Source organism: Vulpes lagopus, chromosome 1 (assembly GCF_018345385.1).
Source record: "Vulpes lagopus strain Blue_001 chromosome 1, ASM1834538v1, whole genome shotgun sequence".
Lineage (NCBI taxonomy): Eukaryota > Metazoa > Chordata > Mammalia > Carnivora > Canidae > Vulpes > Vulpes lagopus.
Window position 1 is genome coordinate 100,098,928 of NC_054824.1, and position 27,042 is coordinate 100,125,969.

The 27,042-nt window shown below is 37.1% G+C and overlaps 1 protein-coding gene across 7 annotated transcripts in view; it reads right to left on the reverse strand.

Moving 5' to 3' along the window:
* EPHA6 (EPH receptor A6) overlaps window positions 1–27,042 on the reverse strand; it is an 867,085-nt gene that overhangs the window by 221,952 nt on the left and 618,091 nt on the right. For all 7 annotated transcript variants that reach the window (XM_041755016.1, XM_041755005.1, XM_041754987.1 and 4 more), the window contains one exon: window positions 24,698–24,823. In XM_041755016.1, coding sequence (XP_041610950.1) covers window positions 24,698–24,823 — 126 coding nt within the window. The remainder of the gene's footprint in view (window positions 1–24,697; window positions 24,824–27,042) is intronic.

Consider the following 27,042-nt stretch of genomic DNA (forward strand, 5'->3'; position numbering starts at 1 on the left):
CACACCAGTGAGAATGGGGAAAATTAACAAGGCAGGAAACCACAAATGTTGGAGAGGATGCGGAGCAAAGGGAACCCTCTTACACTGTTGGTGGGAATGTGAACTGGTACAGCCACTCTGGAAAACTGTGTGGAGGTTCCTCAAAGAGTTAAAAATTGACCTGCCCTACGACCCAGCAATTGCACTGTTGGGGATTTACCCCAAAGATTCAGATGCAATGAAACGTCGGGACACCTGCACCCCGATGTTTCTATCAGCAATGGCCACAATAGCCAAACTGTGGAAGGAGCCTCGGTGTCCATCGAAAGATGAATGGATAAAGAAGATGTGGTTTATGTATACAATGGAATATTCCTCAGCCATTAGAAATGACGAATACCCACCATTTGCTTCAACGTGGATGGAACTGGAGGGTATTATGCTGAGTGAAATAAGTCAATCGGAGAGGGACAAACAGTGTATGTTCTCATTCATTTGGGGAATATGAATAATGGTGAAAGGGAATATAAAGGAAGGGAGAAGAAATGTTGGGAAATATCAGGAAGGGAGACAGAACATAAAGACTCCTAACTCGGGGAAACGAACTAGGGGTGGTGGAAGGGGAGGAGGGCGGGTGTTGGAGGGGAAGGGGTGACGGGCACTGAGGTGGACACTTGACGGGATGAGCACTGGGTGTTTTTCTGTATGTTGGTAAATTGAACACCAATAAAAATTAATTAAAAAAAAAAAAACCAGCAATAGATTCCAAAAAAAAAAAATAAATAAATAAAAATAAAAAAAAAATAAATAAAACTCCGTGTGATGACCTATCAAAATTGATTCTCCGTTTTGGCATCAAAAGAATGACATTGGGGCATCTCTGTGTGGCCAGTTCTTAAGTGTCTCCTTTCTGCTCAGGTCATGATCCCGGGGTCCTGGGATTGCTCCCTACATCAAGCTCCCTGCTCAGAAGGAAGCCTGCTTTTTTTCCCTCTCCCTCTTGAGCCTTTCCCCTGCTCATGCTCTCACTTGCTCTCATTCTCTCAAATGAAAAAAAAAAAAAAAGGAATAAAGTTTTGGTTTCCTTATCTATAAAACATATATGTTTTGCAGAGTTATGGGAAGTAAAGGTATCTAGCACTTCCACTTGCCCTCTAGCCACCTGCTCCGCCCCCCTCCCGCCCTGCCAAAGGACCAATTCCACCACTTGCCAGGCCCTCCTCCCACAACCAGGCTGCTGAGCACTCTGCATTGGATAGCTGTTCCTAGAAACAAACAGTTCTTTATGTAGCCATAGTTTCTTTTCAGTATACACACTCTCTATCACAGAGTAATATCTTCACTGTCACCAACTATTATCTCTTGGCAGTGAAGTTCCAAATCTAAACTTGTAGCTCAGATTTCTCCCTTGAACCCTAGGTTTCTATAACCACTTGGAAGTTTCCCAGGGACCACCTTATCATCATCTTCTGTATTAGTCTGCTTGGGCTGCTATAAAAAAAGTACCACAGCCATGGTGGCTTACACAACAGAAATTTATTTTTTCACAGTTCTGAAAACTGACAAGTCTCAGAGCATGGGGCCTGCTGATTCAGTTCCTGGTTCTAGCTCTTTTCCAGGCTCACAGATAGCCATCTTTGCTCTGTGCCATCATATCACCATTCCTTGATGAGGCCAGAGAGCTCTTTCTCTTCCTCTTCCTCTAAAGCCACCAGTACTTTTAGATTAGGACTCCATCCTTAGGACCTCATGTATCCTTAATTAAAACCTATTTTCACAGACAGTCACAACTGGAGTCAGGGCTTCAACGTATGAATTTTGGAGGGACACGATTCAAATCAAAAGCACCGTTTAAAACTCATTTTTCTATCTTCTTCCTTTGATTCATTGACTAGCCATGGTTGGTTGAATAAAGGCTCCTCACAGATTTCTACTTTCTAATCTACAGATCTGTGAACATGTTACCTTATATAGCAAAAGGGACTCTGCAGATATATTGAGTTAATGATCTTGAGATGTGATTATTCTAGGTGAGCCAGGTGAGGCCTACATAATCACAAGGGGTCTTTAGAAGAGGGAGGCAGGAGGAACAGTCAGGGAAGGACATGGGATGATAAAAAACAGAGGTGAGAATGTCAGAGGGGTATCTGGAGAGACTATGTTGCTGGCTTTGAAGATGGAGAAGGGGACACAAGTCAAGGAACACAGGCAACCTTTAGAAGCTGGAAGTCAAGGACACAGGTAAGCTCCCCAAATGAATCTGTCAGCACCCGAACTTCAACCCAGTGATGCTGATTTTGAACTTCTGTCAGAGAAATAATCTGTGTGTGTTTTTAAGCTCCTAATTTGTGATGATATAGGATGGCTTTTAGCACAGGGCCTGGCATAGAGTGTGTTCTTAAATATTAGCTTCCACTTAACCCGAATAATATCCTGCTTTTAAGTATAATTTCTTATTATGCTCCAGTGCACCCTTTTACACTATTCTATTAACATCACTTCTCTCATACCCTTACAGAGGTTTTGTCTTCTTTTCAATCTCCGGGGTCTAACCTACAGAACACCATAAGTAACCAACAGTCACTGACGCATGAGCCAACATCCTTATGTGCATCAGTATTTAACTCTCTTTGTGAAAATATGTACTAAACGTTTTTAACTGTTTTTTGAGAGCGCAACCATGAGAGAATATAATTTTCCCCAGTTTGTGTGAATTCCTGCACTAGCACAAATAAGACATTTTGGAATGCAGTCAAGCAATAGAAGTGATCAGTATTCACAGTGGAGGGCTTGTGTTTAGGCAAGCATGACTAAGAGAAGCTAGTGGATTGTCAACTGTACTGGTCAAGATGTTTTCACAAATGAGAGAAAAAGCATCTTTTAAAATATTCATAAGTAATTATTTTGACTAAAACAGCCAGTAAGTGTCCTGAATTATTATTAAAAATAATATTATATATGTTTTTAATAGCAATAAAAGAACATATTTAATATACCAAATGTTTATAAATAAAATTAGGATATTAGGTCATTTTTTTCTTAAGCTAAAGAAAAGATACATAGATAATCACTTATACCTCTGTAAATTAAACCATGATTCAGGACTCCAGACGTTTTAATGTGATTTTATTTACTCTCAAGGGATAATAATAGGCAGATGTTCTAATACAACAGTGAACATTTAGAAAGTTTGTTTTCATGTTAAAGTACTACTATTTTCACTATTATAAACCATATTGTTTTAGGTAAAGTTATATTCAATCACTTTTGTCTTTCAGAAGACAAAAAATTCATCTTATTTATCATTAAAAAATTTATGCTTCATTATTTTACTTATTCAAAAGACAGTTTTCACTGAGTCCTATATTGCAGAATGTGCCATTATTGTATGTACAATCTAGGAAGGAAATACTGCTGCTAATTAAACTACGGATGCTATCAAATGTAAGAAGCAACCCAAATTCAATGATATTAAAATGAGGAAATTTACTTGATCAAAAACTTGAAAGAAGAGAAGAAGTTCATTGGTCAAATAACTGGAATGCTATCTCATTTTGGTGTATATCCTTCTATTTTCTAAGCATAAAGTTTAAATTTTCATAAAGTTGTAGTCATAACATATATTATTTTTCTGTATATATTTAAGACTCTTATATTCACTTACTATTACAATACAGTTGACCCTTGAATAATGTGGGGCTTAGGGGTACCAACCTCACAGAGTCAAAAATCCACATGCAACTTCTGACTCCCCAGAACTTAACTATTCATAGCCTGCTATTGACTGAAAGCCTTACCAACAACATAAATGGCTGATTAAAATGTATTTTGTATATTATATGTCTTAAATACTGTAGGTCTACAATGAAGTATGCTAGATAATATAAAATGTTATTAAAAATAAGGAATATAGAATATATTTATACTACTGTACTGTAAAAAATATGCTTATAAGTGCAATTCAAACTCGTGTTGTTCATGGCTCGGTGATGTATGTAGTTTCCATGCTATTATATATCATTTAACTTATTTTAACAAATGCCTTTTTAAAGAGCTTTAAAATCATTCCCATTTTTTTCTATTATTGTTTTTAAAACAGCTCTTACTATCAATTGTTTGATTATAAGCATTATAGAGCAACATTTTTGCAATTTAAAATTTAATTTCACTCTATCACACAAACTGAACAATAAACACTTAAAATATTCCTTTTTTTTTTTTTTTTTTGGAGAGAGTGTGGGGAGGAGCAAAGGGAGAAGAAGACAGAAAATCTTAAGCAGGCTGCATGCCCAGGACACAACCAGGGCAGAGCCTGAATGCGGGGCTCCATCCCACGACCCTGATATCATCACCTGAGCTGAAGTCAAGAGTCAGATGCTTAAGGGACTGAGTCACCCTGGTGCCCCAGCCTTTAAAAATATTCTTAGTGAAGCAAAGTCAAAAGAAGTGAAGAAATATTTTTAGTTCAATGATACATTCAACCAAAAAAAATGCCCAACTCATATTTCATTAATCCCAAAATACAAATCAAACACACTTTTTACATCTGTTTTGTCTGATACGTAAAATCTGAATATTCTATGAATGAGTTTGTGCAAAATTGGATTTATCTATTTTTTGAATTTGTTTGGTAAAACATTCTAAAACCTCAAAATTTAGATCTAAATTTTCTTTTGTGGGGGAAAAATTGTTAATGACTGATACAATTTAAGTAATATATATAGGACAATTTAGGTTCTACTACTCTTGAGTTTTTGGTAATATACGATTTTCTAGAAACTTGTCTATCTACTTTTTGCATTTACTATCATGAAGCTTTATTTTCCTATGGCTTTCTAAATATTTGTTTTATCAGTAGTGGTATCTTTTTTATCTGTAATATTGTTTACTTATACCTTATATTTTGATCTATTTTTTCAGAGCTTAATAATTTTATTAATGTTTTTAAGGAAACTTTTAATTTTGTCGCTATTTTGTTTTATATTTTACTGATTTTTCTCTTTACTATTTCCTTTCTACTTTCTTTGTGATTATTGTGTTTCTCTTTTTCTAAATTGTTAAGATGGATGCTTATTTGGCTCATTAATTTTTAGTACTCTTCGTTTCTAAACTAAGCATTTTAAAGGCATATATTCATCTTTGGTGTGGATTAAAGGTGCTTTAGTTGTACTCCATAAGTTTTAAGATGTAGTTTTTATCATTATTATTTAGTTCTAGAGATTTTTAAATGTATATTAAAATAACTCATGAGGTATTAAATGTTCTTTAATCAAATTAAAATCATCTGAGTTATTTTAAAGTATTTTTAAACTCTTATTTTCAAAGTTACTTTTCTATTATTTATTTCTAACTTAATTATATTTTGGTTACAAATGTATTTCATAAAACCTGATTTGTTGCAAATTGCTTTGTGGCCTAGTACATAGTCAATTTTCATGAATATTTTGTGTACTTGAAGAGAATGGGATGCTTCAAATTTAAGTTTATTATTCTTTCTCTATATTCATCAGATGGAATTTGTTAATTGTATTGCTCACATCCTCTACCCTCATTGATTTTTTTTTCTTGTTAGCTAGCAATTATTAAAAGAAGTGTATTAAAAACTCCTACGACTTTGACAGAGTTTTTTTTTCAATTTCTGATTGTATTACTACTGTCAAGTTTTGCTTTCTTTGTTTAGAATATGTTTTCATACACCTCATTGTCAAGAGATGTAAAAAGTTAAAGTCCAGACCTGTTATCTCTAATACTGAATGGTACCTTAGAAATTATGAAAATATTGCCTAAAATGTATTAGAATAGGTAAAACGTCAGCTTCAATCTGGCCCTTTTAAAACTAGGAAAAACTTCTGTTTTCTAATACATTTTTACTAATTGCTTCCAATTATGTGAAAGTAATAATACCTAAGTAGTTACTAGACATGATTTTAAGTACTTCATATAGATTAATTCACACATTACTAATTATGAAATTTTTAAAAAGTTAAAGTACTTTTTAAAAATTGAAGGTCCTTTTTAAAGGACCTTCAAGCTTGTTTAAATGAGCCACTGATAATAATAAGATTAGTTAATTCAGAGATGTCCATAAAAATCCATACTTTCTGGAATCTTAGTGAGAGACAAACACATGCTTCTCCATTACAACATTGCTGGGGTGGTTCCTGCTCCATCCAGCATGATCACCCTGTTGTCCTTAAGAATATAAATAGTACATGGAATATAGACCTTGAAAGTTCTTACCAATCTGGCATTCTTGGAACATAATTCTTGAGCAGATCCTTAGATTTTTAATCCACTTAACATCTATACCTTTGGTATGATAACTACAACTCCAAATTCAAGACTATATTATTTTCAAGGTCTCCAAATCAGTCATGAATATCAGGAGCCACCCGAGATTAGATTAGAGGGAATTGCTTGGGTTCAACTCTACTCCTTGAGCTCTGCAACGGCATCTGCTAAAGCCACATAAGCAACACCTAGCCTTATTTACTAGATTAAAAGCTCAAGGTATGACTGACAGCTGCAATATTACCATCTTTTAAGTATTTCCTAAGTTTAACCACATAGTATTTGGAAAAGAGGCTTTTGTTTTTGTTTTTCAAGCATTAAATTTAGGTCAGTGGAAGACAGAAGTAAAGAGAAATACACTTGTAATAGTGTGAATATATATCACATAACTCTTTGAAGTTGAGATTAATAACAGTAGAATTGGGATTCCTGGGTGGCGCAGCGGTTTAACGCCTGCCTTTGGCCCAGGGCACGATCCTGGAGACCCAGGATCAAATCCCACGTCGGGCTGCTGGTGCATGGAGCCTGCTTCTCCCTCTGCCTATGTCTCTGCCTCTCTCTCTCTCTCTCTCTCTCTCTCTCTCTGTGACTATCATAAATAATAAATAAAAAAAAAAGGAGCAACTGGCTCTTTAAAAAAAATAAAAAAAAATAAACAGTAGAATTTTCAGAAACTTCTGTAAAGCATTTTGTGAAGGTGTATAAAACTGCAAGCAGAAAAAAGAAAGATGCTAAATGTTTTTGTTGTTTATTTTTCTTTGTTCTTTGATTTTTTTAAATAATGAGAGGTCAAATGGTTGCTTTGGAATTCATGGCACGGAAAACCGTGAATGTGAGTGTTCATGTTAGTGGAAAAAATGAAAGCTATGTGTCATTTGTCATGGATGCTATGTTTCTTCTGATTAGAAAAGAACAACAATCAGAAAAAAAAACAACTAAAGAGAAGAATATATTGCATTTAGTCTGCATACATAGAGAAACTTTAATTTGATGTATTATGAAACTGGTATTTCCATACAGTAGCTGCTATCTTGAGAGAAAAACAGATCAGCCTATTTCTCAATCCATCGCTTGCTTTTTATTAATCAAAAGTAAGCACAACATGTTCTTTAAATAAAAGATTTTGAATAATAGATATTATTTATTGATTTTTTATGTTAAATGTTTAAAGTGTATCTAGGAAGGTACATGGAAAGCAATTCCAATAGTCCTACTTCATTTGTGAAAAATGACATGGGAAGGGTTTCAGGGTTAAAAATAAGGAAGAAAGTCAGAAAATAATATATGTAGGAATCAACATTTATTTTTGAGTTATTTCCAGTACTCATCTAACTTTTTAGAGCACTGAAAATATAGTAGAGCAGGATTCTGGTTAAAGATAGTAGTGTGCTATATGCTTATCTCCTTTCCCTCTGTGAGGCCTCTCTAATAACAGAAAAGGAGGGATGCCTGGGTCGCTTAATAGTTGAGCATCTGCCTTCAGCTCAGGGTGTGATCCCTAAGTCCTGGGATTGAGTTTTGCATCAGGCTCTTCTCAGAGAATCTGTATCTCCCTCTGCTTATGTTTCTGCCTCTCTCTCTCTCTCTCTGTCTCTCATGAATAAATAAATAAATCTTTTATTTTTTTTTTCTGGGAAAGAATCTTCTGGTATTTTGTGGGAACTAGTGGTCAATTCTTCCTTATAAAACTTCCAATCTGTTTGGGGCCCTGGCCTGTTTGGGGCCTGGCCTGTTTGGGGCCCTACATCTTACCCCTGCCCTTTGCCCTAATGAGTGCATCTAAGCCAGGAGTTCATCTGTGTTTCCACCAGGTAAAATTCTTTTTTTTTTTTTTTTTTTCCACCAGGTAAAATTCTATCCTCTCTGCAAAGCAACCTCCTGTCTCCCTGTCAACAACCCACAGTACCCATTAATACTCCTCAACCACATGAATATCTCCAACACACATACCACATATTGGCGTTTGAGTATCTACAATAAAATAATCTCCTAACCATACAAAATGACACCTACTGCAGACACATTTGCATTCTCATAGAAAGCCACCAAACTGCCTTATTCATGAATGTGAATGGAAAGCCAAGAATCATGGGACATAAAAGAAGAGTTTCTGACATAAGGGAGAGACAAGAAAACTAAAAAAAGCAGTGATGACATGTTATAAGATATTTCATCCATCAAGAAAGATCTGGATGTTGAAGGAAATAAGTAATAAAAAAAAAGAAAAGAAATCTCTGGAAATTTCAATGATAGAAACAAATACTCCATAGAAGTTTTGGAAGATGGAATTATGGAGATATCATTGAAGAAGTCTGCTAGAAAACAGAACAAATCTGCACCTACACAGGACAAACCCAAACACCAAATGTATGAGTTAAATGTTTAAGATGGCAAAAACCTCAAACCAGGGGTTTTGCAAATGACTAACAGATTAATAGAGCTCAGGTGAGAAAAACTGCATGAGGCAATAGTGGGAGATACAGGCTTCCAGCGAAGGGATGAATAAGTCATGAGGATGAAAGGCACAGCATAGGGAATATAGTCAGTGGAACTGTACTAGCTACACTTGTGATGAATACAGCATAATGCATAGAGTCGTTGAATCACTATGTGTACACCTGAAATTAATGTAACACTGGGTGTTGACCGTAATAATAAAAAAGAGATTTTGATGGAAATATCTCTAAATGGAAGACACATTTTCCTGCCCTCTCAAATAGGAGAGATGGAACATAATTTATTCTAGACAAAAAAAAAGAAAAATAATACTAAACAGTTTCAGAAAGCTAGCATCTCTGGCTCGGAGGAACCTGTATGTGTGCTGCACACTAATATGTAATTCCGAGGTAGAAGCCTCCAGGCACGGAACTGGTCAGCTGCCGTGTTGTCAGCTAAAAGACGGGACAGCAGTACCTTTAACATTCAGAGGGGAAAATATTTTTAAATTTATAATCCCATGCTCAGACTAATTATTTACTGTGTTTATTTGAAAAGACATTTTTCAGATATAAAAGAATCCAGAAAATGTAATTCCTCTGCAAACTTTCCACTATTGATTAGGAAGTCAGTGACAAAGTAAAGATAGTGACAAAGTGAAGATAATTAATTGAGAGAGAGAGAGAGACAGAACGACCGTCAGGATATGGGAATAATGGACCCAGCACAGGTAGGTGACCGGAACAAAGGCTGAGACTCAGGCATCGGTCCACATGGAAGCAGGGAGGCGGGTTTCACAGGACTATAGTGGCCGAATGAGGCTCCACTGAATGATGCTCAAGTCTACAGCAATCAGAGCAGGGGTTGGCAACTTTGTAGTCAGTTAATAAATATTTTAGGCTTGTGGAGGATTCTGACTCCCTTGCAATGACTTAATTCTGCAGTTGTGGCACCAGACCAGCCACAGGCAGTAAGTAGACTAATGGGTGTGGCTGAGTCCCAGGAAAATGGGCAGTTGGGCCTGCGGGCCAGAGTGTGCGGAGTTCTGCTCTAGAGAAGCTCAGCCATGAGTTTCTGGCAGCGTTACCAGTAGGAGATAGAAGAACAATCCTACTTGTGGAGAAGATGGCATGATTTAAAAGAACCTACACGATTCAGCAGTCGGGTTAAGGAAGGCTAACCCTTTTTCTCTTCCCAGCTTAGCAAAAACTAACATCTGATTACCAGGAGCTCCCATATCTGAAATCTTAGCAGAAAGGGCCAAAACATTTACAACGTTAGTACAGCGCTTTGAAAATAAGCTATTTTTATATCTGCATTTTGATTATTGGTAAAAATTTTAGGTATGGAAATTAAGTACTTATATTTGTGGGAATAATATATAAAAGACTTAAAAAATAGTACTGAAAGTTATAAAGGTAACAACAGTTACAAAGGTAACTAAAGTGAGAGGAGAGGTAGGTGTATAAGGAAATTAAATCTTTTTTTAAAAGATTTTATTTATTCATGAGAGACACACAGAGAGAGGCAGAGACACAGGCAGAGGGAGAAGCAGGCTCCATGCAGGGAACCTGATACAGGACTCGATCCCAGGACCCCAGGGTCACGACCTGAGCTGAAGGCGGACACTCAATCACTGAGCCACCCAGGTGTCCCAGTCACTTAGGTTTTAAAAATTAAGTTGTTGACTATTGCTTTTGTGGAGAGTGCTGTTAAACTTTATGGAGCAAAGTAAAAGGTGCCATTGTGTTCTATGTAGTGAATGTACCACGGCATTTGTTCCATCAATCAGCAAGTGAATCTTGATATTAACTAAAGCATCAAATGTGAAGACAACAACCCACACTTATTCTTTTTCATATTTAATACTTAAAAAAATAGTATCTAACTCTCCTCCCTTCCTCTTAAGTTTTCTATCCTCAGCCAGGGACTAGCTTCTGCAGTATCTGGGCCCACTCCCCAACCAGGAGCTGAGCAGACGCCTTCTGGACTTTGTGTACAACTTTGTCAAGCAAGACATGCTGCCCACTTTAGGAAGAACTTCACTTTTCACTCTCCTGTCACTAACGTGGTTGTGAGTATTTAGAAAATAGGCATTGTGTTTTGAGGATCTGCTATCCGTGGGGTGGGTTCTATGTTGCAATTAATGTTCTTATCACATCCCGTTATTTCTTGTCATCATAGGAAGTATAGATAATGGGGTAAAGAAATGTTATTTACTACAGAAGAGCATAGTGACTTGCACCTTTTTGTAGAAGTCATTGCCATAACATCTAAAGACAATGTACATATTCAGAACCGAAAACTCTAAAATAGAGGATTCTGATTACATTCATAAACAAAAAGACAACACCAAAAGAGCCCAGACTTTCATTCTTGGCTTGAAAATTATTGGATTCTTCTACATATACTTCAACAGGTCACCTTTAAATCTCTAAAGATCCCTCTGTTTCTTTCTTTGGTTGTCTTTTCCTGTGTTCTTTATCTTAGTCATTCTAGTCAGAAAACTGAGACCAGTTCTGTGTGCCTTGCTCCCACGAACCCCTGCATTCTTACTGGTTACTCTCCTGCCAATCGCTGAGCATTGAAATTCTTCCTCCGCAAGACATCTGAGTGATCATGTTCATTGTAAATCTGATTGCATAATTCTAACATTCGTCACCTGCTTTCCAGTCTCTGCAGGATGAAGTCACCTCTTGGGTCACCCTGTTTGATCTCTCAATTTAGCGCGTATGCCTTTCCTCTGAGAGGCTGAGACTTCCTTATCATACCTCCATCACAACCCTTAACCCTAGGAATGTATAGGGTGAATTACATTCCCCTCACTCCAACCATACACTGGGATATAACCCTTTTTGAGGATAAAAGTCATCTATGGGTGAATACTTTCATAATTTTTGTGCATTATAAATTCTCGATCTAGTCATGAAGGCTACATAGCACCTACTACGTGCCATGTATTGTTTAAAGGGCTAAGGAAACAGCAGTGAATAAGAGAGACAGAGGAAGACAGGTAATAGGAAAAACAAAACAAATACACGGTGCTCGGTGATGATTGCTTTAGAGAAAAAGCAGGGTAAGGGGGAAATAGTGTGGGAGGAAGGGTGCTACTTTATAAACATCCGTACAGGTGTCTCTGATAAAGTAACACTGTCCCAGAAGCTGGAAGAAGCAGGAGAATGAGGAAAAGCCACGGTGTTCCTGGAGCTAGTGCTTCGGAGTCAGATGGAACATCAAGTACAAAGGTCTTGAGAGGGGAGTGCATGAGCCACGTTTGAAAATGAGCAAGGAATTCACTGTTTCCAAAGAGCAGGGGGCGAGGGAGAGGTTGTGCGAGGGGAAGTTGAAGGGGTAGCTAGTAGGTGAAGAGGCTTCCACTCTGAATGGGTCAAGCAATGACTGGAGGCTTGTGAGCAGAAAGTGACACCGTCCCAGTTACCTTTGTATGCATCCTGTGTAGGTGTGCAGCTCACAGCTCAGAGGGGCCACGGGGTGGGGGGCTGTCCTCATGCAAAGGGTGTGGGTTCACTAACACCGAAGCCTCCTTGTGATACAGTCAGTGAAAGGGGGGCTCTGAAGCCAGCTACCCCGGAGCTGAGTCCCAGGAGCGCAGAGGGTCCTCCGAGGGCTCAGGGTCTTTGCCTGCAAAGCGTACCCGTGGGGACCCAGGGTCTGGCCGTCGTGGGCACCGAGAGCAATGCCAGGACGCAGACAGCTTGTTCAGTCGTGCAGACACTTAGGCCCCTCCCCGCCGTTAATACCCAAGACAGGCTGCCTTTCCCGAGTGGGCGAAGTCAGGGAGGGCAGGACCCTGGCAGGGCTGGACCAGGCATTTCCCTCCAGACAGCAGCCGCCCAGGTACCCCAGGTTCCAAACGGTCCTTCCAGAACATACCTGCTCATCCTTGAGTGTTCCCTGCACGAGAGAAGAAACACACGAGAGGCCACAAGGACCACAAAGACCTGCCTTGTCGCCGTTTCCATCTTTCAAAAAGTCAAGGAGTCATGATTTGGATCTCATTCTGAATGAAGACGTATGGAATGTAAGGGCTGGAAACTTGGAAAAACTGACCATTTTCTTTTAAACTTTTTTTTTTTTTTTTTTTAAGATTTATTTATTGGGATGCCTGGGTGGCTCAGCAGTTGAGCACTGCTTCAGCCCAGGGCCTGATCCTGGAGTCCCAGGATCGAGTCCCAGGTCGAGCTCCCTGCATGGAGCCGCTTCTCCCTCTGCCTGTGTCTCTGCCTCTCTCCGTGTGTCTCTCGTGAATAAATAAGTATTTTTTAAAAATATTTATTTATTTATTTCAGTGAGAGAGAGAGAGAAAGAGAAAAAGGGAGTGTAGTGGGAGATGCAGAGGTGGGGGGAGAGAGAAAATTTTCAAGCACGCTCCTCATTGAGCGTGGAGCCCGATGTGGGGCTCAGTCTCACAACCTGAGATCATGAGTTGAGCCCAAAGGAAGAGTCAGGTGCTCAACCAATCGCACCAGCCAAGTGCCCCCAAACTGGCCATTTTCATTCCAAGATATCTAAAAGCCTAGGAAACAGGCCCTAGCCAGGACTATAGCCATTCAACCTCAGGGGGGAAGTTTAAAAAACCTGCACATGGATTGGGTGGATTCCACGATCAGAGATTCTATAATAAGGGAGGGATAGGTGTCCCTAAAGTACCAAATTCCAACAACGCAGACGCAGTTATCCTCCTAAAGCAGGAAACTACAGAGTGTATTAACAATTGCCATGCGGGGAGCTCTGAGCTCAGTCATGAGAGGGATACATAGCTAAACTTCAAGGCAGAACAAACTCAGATGATGCTGGAAAGGACCAGAATTATGCAGGCTGAACTGCAATGAAAGAAGACCCAGAGAGTTTAAGAAGATCCAGCTACACAAACATGATAAAATTTAATTGGAATATTTATTAAATGGAAATATGAGAAAATATATGTCAGTGTGAATAGCTAGAGAAGATCTAGGATTTATATAGATACACAGTGTGAGTGTATAAATGAAACATAGCCTTGGACTCACCATCCTACCATCAGTGGGTCACGTATAGCGACAAGTCTTGTGTAGGAGCAACTCATCCGAGAAAGGCCACTGGGGATAAGCTGGCAGCAAGCACTCCCTATGCCAACCGTGTGTGGCAGCTGTTCAAAAAGCAAAATGCAAACTCAGGCTGCATTAACTGAGGCACAGCAGGAGAGGTGCTAGCCCTATGTTTTCGGCATTAATCAGAGAAATATTTGGATGATTGGGTTCAATTCTAAAAAGACTCAGAGAAGAACTCTAGCTCCCCAGAGAAGATTATGAGAGTGATGCAGTATCTGGACATCACAGTCAGATGGAAATGGCTGGAAGGTATAGACAACATAGACTGGAAAAGAAAGATTTATGAGATTCACATGTTATCTTCAAACATCTGAGGGGTCATGGGTGTGTGTGTGTGTGGAAGGATTGGAGGAGTTACTTTGTATAAATTTGGCAGAACAAGTACCAGTGGGTCGTGTTCTAAGATTAAATACACATTTTTACTTGCAGAGATTCTCTGTTTATTAGTACTCTTCCCAAGGGAGTGTGCTGCCTGGTAAGGCAGTGAACACAGTCACTGGTCATGTCTTGATAAAGGTTGGATGGTCAGTTGGAATCCACTTTATCTCATTTGCTTCTCACAAACTTCAGTCATGATGATGCAAAGGCCTTTTATTTTATTTTTATTATTTGCCCAATAAAAGCAATAATTCCTCTTTTCTTTAATCATTTTAAAGTATGTCATTAAAACTAAAAAGTCACCAAACTAAAAAGGCCATTTCAATTAACGGCCATGAAACAGGCCTAGAGTTATATTTGTTTCAAGAAAAAGGAAGAGCCTGCACTTTGAAGAGAAATTAGATATAGGAAACAGCCAGTGACATCTAATTCTAAAATCTCTTGAAATTGTCCAAAATTCCTCCTTGCGATCTCCACACCTCTTCTTCTACCATTTCTCTCTTTCCCAGACTAACCTGATTCCCTCATCTTGGCATTTCTTACCTTTCAAGTGCTATCTAATGCAATCTAACTGCTAAGTCTGAGGTGATCTCTAGAGTCTTTGAATGTCAATAGTGTCTTATACACACATTCTGTCCACTTGCAATGCTTCTTTCTCTTTTCTACTTCTCTACCTTACATATTATACTTTCTTTCACATCCTTTCTCTCTCTCTCTCTCTCTTTTTTTAGGAAAGAGTAAAAAGGGTAGGGATGGGCTGAGGGGGGTGAGGGAGAGAGAGAGAGAATGAATCTTAAGTGGCTCCATGCCCAGTGTGGAGCCTGACCCGAGGCTCAATCTCATGACTCTGAGATCATGACCTGAGTCAAAATCAAGGGTTATATGCCTAATGGACTGACTCCATGTCCTTCCTAAACCTGAGCTCCTTTGTTATTCATTTTCATAAACCTCATAGTCCCTAACCCAAGGCAGATTACCTAGTAGTCACTAAATAAGGAAAACATGAGTATCATTCATTAGGAGTGCAAAGCAAAAATGGCCATAGAAAGAAAATAGCAAATAAATTCATAACCTGTTATCCATGCTAGGCTTAACAAATAATGATTCATTTTTTTCAGATAATCATCTATATATAATTATAAACACGACTACAAATTCGTCCCAACCTTGTGTGCATGTCCTTTGTGATGTGATTTTGCTGTTTCTCTCATCAAAAAGTAGAACCTGTTTATCTGGACTGGCCTTGTGACTTGCTTTGACCAACATCAAGTGTCAGAATTAGGTTGGAGGAGTTCAGAGCCAAAGTCTTTTTTTTTTTTAATTTTTATTTATTTATGATAGTCACACACACATAGAGAGAGAGAGAGAGAGAGAGAGAGAGAGAGAGAGGCAGAGGGAGAAGCAGGCTCCATGCACCAGGAGCCTGACATGGGATTCAATCCCGGGTCTCCAGGATCGCGCCCTGGGCCAAAGGCAGACGCTAAACCGCTGCGCCACCCAGGGATCCCTAGGGCCAAAGTCTAAAGAGATTTTACAACTCCTTTCATTCTTATCTGCTTACAACACTGCCTTGAGACTGTCACACGTAGCCCTAGGGAGAAGGAGAAGCCCTATGGAACCAGATCCCCCTAGACCAACTACCTAATAGCAACACTGTCCAGTTGAGCTATCATGCATAGGAGTGACCCTAGGTGAAACCAGAAGACAAAAACCTCCAGCTCTAGCAGGGCCCTAAACCAAAATGCTGATACAGAGAATTATGAGTGAAAGAAATGATTATTATTTGAACCATTTAGTTTTGGGATGGTTTGCTCACATAGCAAAAGATAACTTGGACAGGCTACAAAGATTGAAGTCATTAGTTAAATACATAGACTCAGAACACAAGTATCACTATGGGAACAATGAACTAATTATCTCATGCTAAATGAACTACAGTAGGACATAAGCAAATCATGTAATAAGATTTATGGTCTTAATTCACATTTCATTATTCACCAATGTAGAACGCTATCCTGCCAGCAGACTTTCTTTGAGGGCTTTAATGAAATAAGCTACCATGCTGGAGAGGCCCACATAGCAGGAATCTGAAGGTGTTCTCCAACCAACAGGCAGTGAGAAATTAAGGCCTTCAGGGCAACGACCCTCAAGGAACTGTATCCTGACAGCAGTCATATACATATACTTGGGAGTATATCGTTGCCTATTTGAGCTTCTGATGAGACAACAGCCCTAGCTGGCACCTTCACCGCAACCTTGCAGCCATCCTATAGGAACTGAGCTGTGCCTGGATTCCTGACCCACAGGAATTGTAAGATAATACGTATTCTTGTTTTAAGTTTTAGGGTGATTTGTTCTGGAGCAAGAGATGACTAATGACATATAAGGGGCAAAAATTGATGATGTGTAGGTTTTCTTGTGGCTCTTAGCCTTAAGGGAATGGATCTTTTTTTTTTTTTTTTTCTTTCTATACAAAATATGCCCAGAGTTTCCCTATCTCCTTGGAGTCCTGTATTGAAAACAGATGCCAAGTTTTCTGCATTTTCGCAAATATTTTATCAATAATTATCCAAATATTTATCCAAGCTTGGAAACTTACTAAGTTCTTAGTAATACCTCATCTGTTACACAACCTCAACAGAAAGTAAAATTACAATGTAATCTTTTCTGTAAGATTCTGTATTTCACTATACAAATACAAAGGCATATAATAAGTTCTATGATTTTGGTCTGACTTGTCAAGGTAACTATTAACACAAAGTACTGCGATTATTATAATTCACAATTGTCTTCTATATATTTGTTCTTCCCTCTTACTTTTACTTTATATATATATATTGTGTTTAATTTTATATTATATTGTGTTGTGCTTTAACTTACCCTCCAAATATATTAGGATTTTTGCTGATTACCAGATAGGTATAGTCATTTAACATAATTACTTAGGTATAATTCTATATTTTTCTAGTCATTTACTTATTTACTCTTTATTTATTTACAAGTATTTCTCCAACAACTACTATGATGAGGCATCTTGCACGACTGGGAAGTGCATATGTAAGATAGCAGATGCACCCTAAATGGTCTCCTATGTAAGATGTGGAATGTTGAAATAGAAGTAAATAGAATTAACTGAAAGTCTATGAAATTGATATATAGTCCTATCTTTGATGATAAGTCAACCTATTAATTTTTAGATGTACCAGGAATAAATTTATAAGTCCAGTTTACATTGGCTTTACATTAAGATATTAAAGTAAATTTTCTTTTGTTAAAGTCATTTCATCATATGTCTTGTTAAGTTTAAAAATAAACATACACACACAAACACACATATAATATAGCCTTACAAGATACAGAGGGAATTAAGTTTTGAGTTTAATTAAAAAGAAAAACAAAAGGGGGATCCCTGGGTGGCTCAGTGGTTTAGCACCTGCCTTTGGCCCAGGGCGGGATCCTGGAGTCCCAGGATAGAGTCCCATGTTGGGCTTCCTGCATGGAGCCTGCTTCTCCCTCTGCCTGTGTCTCTGCCTCTCTCTCTCTCTCTCTCTATGTCTATCATGAATAAATAAATAAAATATTTTTTAAAAATAAATAAAAATTAAAATATGAATTAAATGTTAAAAAGAAAGAAAAACAAAAAAGGAAAGAATTTATTCATATGGGCATGCCTCTTAAAGTATCGACAAAAATAAAACTCTTAATGTATTGACAAAAATAAAACTTATTTTTTAATTATTAATTTTCAACTAACTCTAAAAATCATGTATATCATTCCATCTATAGTAGAATTCTGTATGGGCAGATATTTATATCAAAAGTGTTTTGGGAGTATAGAGTACCATTTTTCTTAGTCATTTAACTGAATATAGAAACTATTTTTAACCTGATAGTCATGTTTCTTCCCTTTAATTGAGTGTCTGCTGTATGACATGGCCTCAGGATGTATCATCTCTAAATTTTATATTAATCTTACAAGATAGCTATTATTATTATTATTATTCCATTTTATAGTTGAACAGACCAAATTTCTGAGTAATTAGTAAATTGCTGAAGGTTATGGAGGGAATAGTAAAACTGATTCAAGCCTGGGTCTGTCTGGCTCCTATTTGTTCTTTTTATTCATATTATAATGTCTAGGGAGAATGGATAAAAGCCCATCTTTCATTACATCATTTGATTTAGAATGCTATGAAATTCATGAGTAAAAGGCACAAAAGTCTTGCCAGAACCTACTGTTGATCTTATTTTCAGTCTAATTGGATGGGCAAAGGAATTTCTAAGAATAGGAAAGAAAATTAATCTGACCTCTACCATAAATCCTTTAAATTGATGGACAAGAACAACATTTGCATTTGAGAAGATCATTTCATCCAATACAGAGGCAAACAGGCCATAAACACAAGTTTCTTCTTATAAAAAGTGAATTGTGAAACTGCATCTGGAATACTGCCTACGTTCCTTTTGTCATGTTGCAAAAAAATACAATATAGCTATAGAAGAGGAACAAAAATAATAGAGGGGCTAAGAGTTCCTTTATGATAACTAAAAAAAAAAAAAAGAGTAGATTCCAGAAAGGCTATTTGGGGGACTGCAGGAGAGAATTAGGAGTGGCAAGGAAAGTGGCATTTTGCCTGCACATTAGCAAGTACAACTATGACCTCAAAGGAGGTGGCAATATTAGAACCAGATATTAGGCTGAATAAGTCACTGATTTTGTCATTCCCTTTTTACATCTTTTTTGTTGTCCTTTTGACTTTTCTTTTACCTGCAGATGGTTGCTGAGAAACCAATAGTTAAAACTTCCTGGACTATTCCAGGAAGAGAAAAATATGGTGACACTAAGCCAGGAGAAGAGAAGGCTGATAGCAGAGGCAATTATGAGTTCTGTATAGATAAAGGAATAGAATATGAATGACAGAGCGATATTATGCATTTCCACCGAGACTAGGGAAAGAGGGAAGGTCAAATATAAGAGGGTGCCCTATGGGCTTAGAGACACAAGAATGATTTTTTCAATGGAATAATGTCTCAAAATTATACTCAGCAAGGTAAGTTTTTCTTATAATGGTTTAGGTTCAGTACTGCCCTAAAAAACAGAAAGCCTTTCAATGACCTTTCCCAGCCCGTGATTAAAATTCAGTTTACCAGTTTTCTCATTATCTCTCAAGATATGTGTAAAATAATGATTCTATCCTAATCTGACTTGGTTCTGTTAACCTGGGAATTTCTGTTTTACAGTCCTCTGGCCACAGTATTTCATTTTATGATGCAAAAAGTCAAAGAAGATAGATGATCTTGATAGTCTTCTATGCAACAGAGCTACTCACTTCATTTAAATGGAAATGTGCATTTTCATGGAAATTCAGGCCTGTATTGATGAACAAAGATAAGCTGCCACTACTAAACAGAATAGTGATATATGAGAAAAAAAAGTGTCCTAGAAAACTCATTAAAAAAAAAGTAAAATTTAGTGAAAGATAAGGAGTTTTAAGTATGTATATATACATATACGTGTGTGTGTATTCAGTCTAGATATAGAATACATTTTCTAAGAATTTGTCACATAATATTTGGGTAGTTATAAAGTTGAAAATCCCAGGACAAAGGTTGTGGAAGACAGGTTGATTCCATATGCTTTTGATAAGCATAGTGACTTAATATGAACAAACAAACAAACCATCAATTAGCCCAGTGCCTTTTATAAGTAGATATTAGCCATCTAACAAACATTTCTCAGTGAACATGTTAAGAAATATTACAGATTAAGTGTGATATAATTTCCACACCTTTCTTTCTTAAAACTTTAATGTAGCTATTTTGGGGTTCATTTCTAACAACTAATTTAGAAAATATTTAATTATTATATATTGTGTCTCCCAATTAGAAGCCTGGAAACCTGGAAAGCATTCTTAAAAAAAAAAAAAAAAGCAAAACAGAAAAGATGCTATTTACAGCACAAACAGGAGATTTTGCTAATTTTTCTCTGAGACAGTTCATTTGAATTACATTGATAAGTCAAATGCTCAAAGATGCTTTACTTAACTCTGAATAATCTTATCATTAGTTAAATTAGGGCTTTTAATATTCTAGAAAGACATACCTTTATTTAAGAAGGAGAAGGCAAATTTCAGAAATGTAAAAATAAGCAATAAATGGCATTTGATAATGCTGGCATTAGAATGACATTTGTTCTTTAGAGCAAAACACAAGGAAAAGAATTCTAATAGGACCCACTGGCCAACAGCAAATAACAGTCTTGCAATAAAAGTGCCTCCTCAGCCCCACCCACCATGAAAATGCTCGCTTGCCTCTTTATTTATTTGAAGCATTATTTTCTTTGGCCTCAGAAATAATTTTGTCTATTTCCAGATTGTCTTTCATTTTCCATATTCTCAAATTTCTCATATTTATCCATTCCCATATTTTGTGATATGGGAGCATGTGAGTATTACATAATTTTTGAGCACTTATACACAAATTAATGTGATACTTGAAATTTTAAAAGAATACAAACAAGCCTTTGATGTCTACAAATTCTCAAACATTTTCATGAATGATAAAATATTAATAATAAAATTTTAAGGATTGCAGTGATTTCCAGATTGTGAATATTTCTATAATTGGTTCTTTCAGACTTTGATTTATTTTATTTTATTTTATTTTTATTTATTTATTTTTTTTATTTTTTTTTTCAGACTTTGATTTAAATGTAATTTATTTTCTTTTCTCCACAAAACATATTTATTCTCTAAATATCTGTACAGAGTAAGAAATTCAATATTCTTTCATCAAAATGATTTCCTGATTGTCTCTCAGAAGATTAAAATTTCTGTTTCAATAAGATATTAAATATCTTTAAACTAACTGAGATTTTAATAATTAGGAACGGTTTCTTTTTAAAGCACATTTGATACCTTTTATGGACGCAAGTGTTTTTGGTTTGAGGAAGAATAAAGTGAACTAGTAATACAGATACAATATAACATGTTGGTTAAGAATGGCAGGTAGTCTTAGAAGTCCGTCTTATCTGGGTTTAAACCCCAGGTCTTCTACTACCCAGACTTATAATGTTGAACAAGTCACTTAATCTTCCTTGACCTCATTCTTCATCTATAAATAAGAATAATACTATCTGCCTCATGGGGTTACGGTGACAATTTTACAAGAAAATATATGAAAAGTACTTAAGACAGAGCCAGGCCTTGAGCAGGTGCTGAATAAAAAACAAGTTTTAATCATTTATTTTAATAAAAAACAAATTTTATTCATTATCAGAATTAAAGAATCTCCAAAGGGAAGTAGCCAGTGTAAGCATTATCATTATCAAAGTTTAAAATTCAATTTCTATTTATATTAAGGCTTCAATGATAAAACACACCAGGGGAGACGGGTGAAGATGATTTATTGCATACCTTGTGCTTAATGCCAGGTGTTTATACATATATATCTGAATTAAGCCTAACAACAACCCCAGAAGGTAGTATAGGTAGTATATGCCCATTTTACAGATAAGGAAATTTACACCCAGAATTTGACTCAAATCATGCAACTGTTAAATTGCAGAATCACCACTCAACTCTATTCTGTTTGACTCTAAAGCTCTGTTTCAACTTAACTTTCAAACTGAAGTCAATTTTGGAAACTATTTAAACTGGGCCACTCATCCTTATCCAGACCTGATCTGAATCAAAAGCATGAGCCTGTAGAGAACACAGGCTTTATCAACCCTCAGCTTTTTTACTCACTTTCATTTAGAATCTAATCCCACTGAAGGAACCCCAAAACTCAGAGGCCTACTAACTATACCTGCTGCCTACCCACAGCCTGACTATGTAGGCTCTTCTCTGCATAAAGTTGGAACATTCATTTCACTACTGTTGGACAGAGCCCAGGACAACATTTTTAACTATTTCTTCACCAAAAAAGATTTTTCCTCAGTAACGAATTGTGAATCTAGGTATCCTCTCTATGGCTACTCTCTACTCTGAGTGCTTTAATTAGACCTAAATATCTTTCCCTTGACAATTACTAAGACCTCATACCTTGCCTCTCTCCCATCTCCTCCATTCTAACACACCTCTGTCCAGTGTCTACACTGCCATTAAGTCATTTAATTTACATTTCTAAGAGGAATACCTAATGCACACAGATAATGAGAAAGTAGGAGTCTGAGAAGAAACAAATAGGTGGGGAAAAATAAAGGATATGAAACAACCTAAGTATTTACAGTAAAATGTTGGGTAAGTAACCAGTTGTGTAATTATGTCACAGATGTTAACATAATTGTATTAATTCTTCTTTAGTTTGACCAAACAGTGCCTTTTTCACACTGCTGCTATGAGAAATGTCCACACATTCATTAATTTTTTTCCACATTCAAATAGAGTTTTAAGAACATGACACAATGGGTTTAATTAACAAAGTAGTACTGGCCAGAAATGCAAAGAGGAAGGTATGTTACAACTGTGCCTCATAAGGCATTTTTATGATTTTTCTGAAGATGGACAATAAAAAGGTTATTTTTGAAAGTTGACATAATCAAAGGTAAATAAATATAAAAAAGAGATACTGATGTATAGGGCTTACTACATGGTTTAGCTATTTTGTTTGCCAAATGAGAGGAGTCCCAATACGACTTAGTAGAGGTGAGACAAGAGTAGAAGGAATATGCTATAAAATAGTCTCTAACAGTTAACTGTTTGCTTTGGAAATATATTACACTTTTTCAGGACAAAATTTACATGTTGGTTGAAGGAAACCTAAAAACTAAAAATGAAAGTAATTTATTTGTTAATACTTAGATATTTGATTTTATTTCTCAACATTATGATTTCAGACACTGGCATTTAATTTATGCACAAAGGACTGTAAATGGAAAAGGCTTCTAGTTATCTATGCGAGGACTGAACACTGCAGTATAAAAGGACATGCCACTTTTTCTTGGGGACCCGAGGAAGAAAGCCAAATGTAGGTGCAATGGAATTATTTGGCCTCCTCTCTCCTCTCTTTGCTGTCTTAAGTAAAAGAATCCCCAAACTAAATGCATATAATGCAATCACTCTTTCAATTATACCTTTAATGCCCATTGATGTGCTTTATGTTCAACATAAGAGAATGCAGAATCTGGTTTCATTCCAGGTTCTTAATCTTTCTGATAAGACAACCTCTTCAGCTGTGAGCATTAGGATTAAGTGTATAGGCCCCTTGTGTCAGCTTTCAAAGGGAGATCTGGCCTTGCAAGAGATGAGATGGTCCGCTTTGCCTAGGGAATAAGGTGATACATGGAAGGACTCTCTAAATGTCTCTGGAATTCTTGTATGGTGCTAGATTTTCTGTGTAACTGGGCAACAGAGTCCATTTAATAGGAGTCATCATGCAGAATCTTGAGTTTAGAAGTGGCCTGTCATTTGCTAGAAGCTCTGATATCACTGTCTTGAAATTCTTAATAACGTTAACAAGAGACTCTACATTGTCAGTTTTGCATTGGTCCCTGCAGACTATGCAGCTGGTCCTCCGACAAAGAAGGGCTTTGGAAAGAGACAAAGGATAATCAGCTGCTTTCTTTGGCCCTCGTGAAGACATAATACTTGGCTGGAATGATCACACTTTGGAATGTTCTGCTCTGGCCAAAGGATCACACAGATATTCAGCACCTAGAGAGCACCAATACCCCGATTCACGATCCCATGTCCCTTCTCTACTTACACTTCTCCCATCTCTTCTGAGCTGCATGCATGGCTTTCTAGTCAGAGAGTATATTTCAAATTCTCCCTCTCTGTGCCCAGGTAGGTGCATTTGGACCACTGAGATGTTAATAGACATATTTGCAATTTCCATGTTACTGCCTTAAAGACAACCCTCCACCCCGTAAAGAAAAGAAGACTGAACTCTTTCCTTCTCCTTCTCATAGACTGGAAGGCTTTGACCATAAGTAATGTATAGAGTGAACTCTTGGGAGCTAATTCACAATAAGTTTGTATTTATCCTGAATAGTTGAATAAAACGGTGTTATTTGAACATTCTGCATAGGGAAAATCACTAATTAGCATCGAAATGATATAAAACTATATAGAAGCTAATTTTATCCTCAATGGTTTTCAGAACACTTCTGGATCTTGCAAGGCCTCAGGGTTATCAATATGAATACCAATTATAGGGTATGTTGGGGTGTGAGTAAATCTATAATAATTTATGAAAAGTTCCTCAAGTTGTATCTTCAAAATAAATTCCTGCATCACTCTAGTTTCAGTATAAGTTATCTCCATACTGAAAGAAGATGACAGGAGTTAGAAATAACATTTGTGAATTCTCTCATTGCTTATAAAATGAATTTAGGTGCTTAAAATACTTTTAAAAAATAACATATGTAAGATTATTTTACTTCTCATTTCTTAAAATTTTTCAATGACTAAAATGGCTAAGATTTAAAGTATTATGTTGGTAAACAGTTATAAAATCGTCATAGAATCTTATCTTCAAAAGTATGATTTTATGTTTACCGGCTCCAATGACTCTCTCAATGCGAATTCTTGAGGGATCAATCTCCTTTGCGAATTCATGAACTGCTAGGGATGGGTCTTCATATGTATCTGGATCTATGTAAGTTTTAATTCCTGGGAAACGTACTGCAACAAATAAAAGATTGATTTAGTAAAGTATTTTAGTAATTACACATCTTGTGTATATTTAAAACAAGGACTGACATACTAAAGTAGTCATTCTTGTTAATTACTTGAATTCAATTGTCTTTTCTCTTTTTGTCCCACTCCTCCTTACCCCCCATTATAGCTTTGAGTGCTTGGAATAAAAAAAATTATTTACCTGTTAATGTAAAACGACCTGGTGCTTTAATAAAAAGTGAGCTGACAGGTCCCACAAAACATATTGATTATATCTCTGTAAAATGTTTCATCAGTTCACCTATTCACTAATAACCCATACACTTCATATCTGATCTGGTTCAGGACATGGAGGAGAAAGGAAGGCTCCTTTCCTCCAAAACAAGCAAGCCTGTCAGGCCCCTCCTGGACCCTTTGTACTAGCACTGGGCACTGGGTTTTCTAAACTCATGCCTCAGTCCAGAAACTCTCAGGCAATAAAGAACAGACCCCATGGCAGAGTGATGGAAGATGACAGTGGACAACAGCCTTTCCTGTTCTTGCAGTTGCTTCCATAGCCAGACTGCACATGATCCTGGAAAGGACCCCCGTCTATCCTGGAGGAAAGCGTGGGAATCGAAGGCCCAAATCTTATCACTGGCTGTGTAGCTGCTACTCTCTCTGAAAGGGGTGGAGGGCTCAGGGCCCACTGGCAGTTAGGATGATGAATAGGGATGGCCGGATAACTTGAATGTCTGAATACATAGTCATTTGCAACTTCTTCCAGCATCTGAAGAAGTAACAGACTCCCTGTGGATATTCCTCGGTTTTGCTGGTTGGTTTCTTGTTTTCCAGGTTAGATATCTGGCTCCTGGGGGACAGGAGATCATCTCTTATACATTTGTGTATCTTCCCAAATACCTTAGGTGTGCTTTTATGGGTAATAACCACACAGAAAGCTTTTGTTGAACATGAATTAGTAGGGATTAAAAAATAAATATACATGCATGGCATAGTGGATGGATGATACTTGATTTTGTTACTTTTGATTTTGAAAACCATATGATATCTGGAGTGTTGGCTGGGTTTCCGTAGAAACATGCTCTTGCAAGAAAATCTCAAAATCAGACAAAGAAAAATAGAGTGAGTTTAGAGGAGGTGATAAAATGCCCATGATTAGCAGAATTTACTTCATGGGTTCTGCTTTGCCTGTTGCTTTCTTTCATTACTTTTTGCCTACGGTCTTCTGCTACTAGATAACGCACCTGTGAGAAGATTAGGACTTCCTGAAATATTGCCGGTGAAGCATTCTAGGTATACTTAAACCTGACAACGATTCTGAATACTGTGCTTTTCTTGACTTCCTAGGGTTTAGACTTGAGGGAAAAGAGATCAGATAATCTTAACTTCTAGTCCGTATTCCTCACAATACTTTGTAACTTACTGGGAGTTTTGGTGTTAGATTGAACAATCTAAATGCAATCTAGTGGCTACTATTACATAACTCATGGTATCCAATTAGATTTATGGTGTTAATATCACTTTTTTTTGGTCAACACAATATAGGTAGTATAGGGGAAAAACTTAGTTCCCATTTTGACTATGTGGTTACTTATTTAACTTATCCATGGCTTCTTAAACATCAGTTTGTTATCTTTCTTTTACTTCTTCGGCTACCTTAGGTTACTTTTTCTTGCTGGGCACATCTGGTTTAGTTAAAGCTAAACCATTAGTCGGAAAACAGATAATAACACCTCAGGAGGATCTTTTTCCTCTGTATTTCAGTACTAAATACCCTGCAGTGCATCTTAAGAAGGCTCAGCATATGTCATCTGTCCAGGTGTTTGGATCCAGTTCTCCGCAACTGTTCACAGTGTTTATAGCTCATCCCATGGCTTGTAGTGGCTGTCTCAGCTTTCTACTCTCTGCCAGTGTAGTGAGCCTCAAACGTATTATAAAAAAAAAAAAAAAAGCAACTAGGGAACCTTGCTAAAAATGCATATATCTTGGCCCTAACCTGGACCTTCTGAGTCAGAACTTTGGGGAGTGAGGATGGAACATTCTAATGCAGAGTCCACAGACCACTGAAAAATCTTGTGAGCCTTGGAGAAATAGCCCTAAACTTCCCTCTTAGTTTATAATATACTCACTTAAACCCTTTCTGCTCCCTTGAGAGCGTGACATAGATTGATAAGTCCCTTATTCCTTTTGGTCAACTTGAAGTAAAGATGAATTTAAATAGTTAA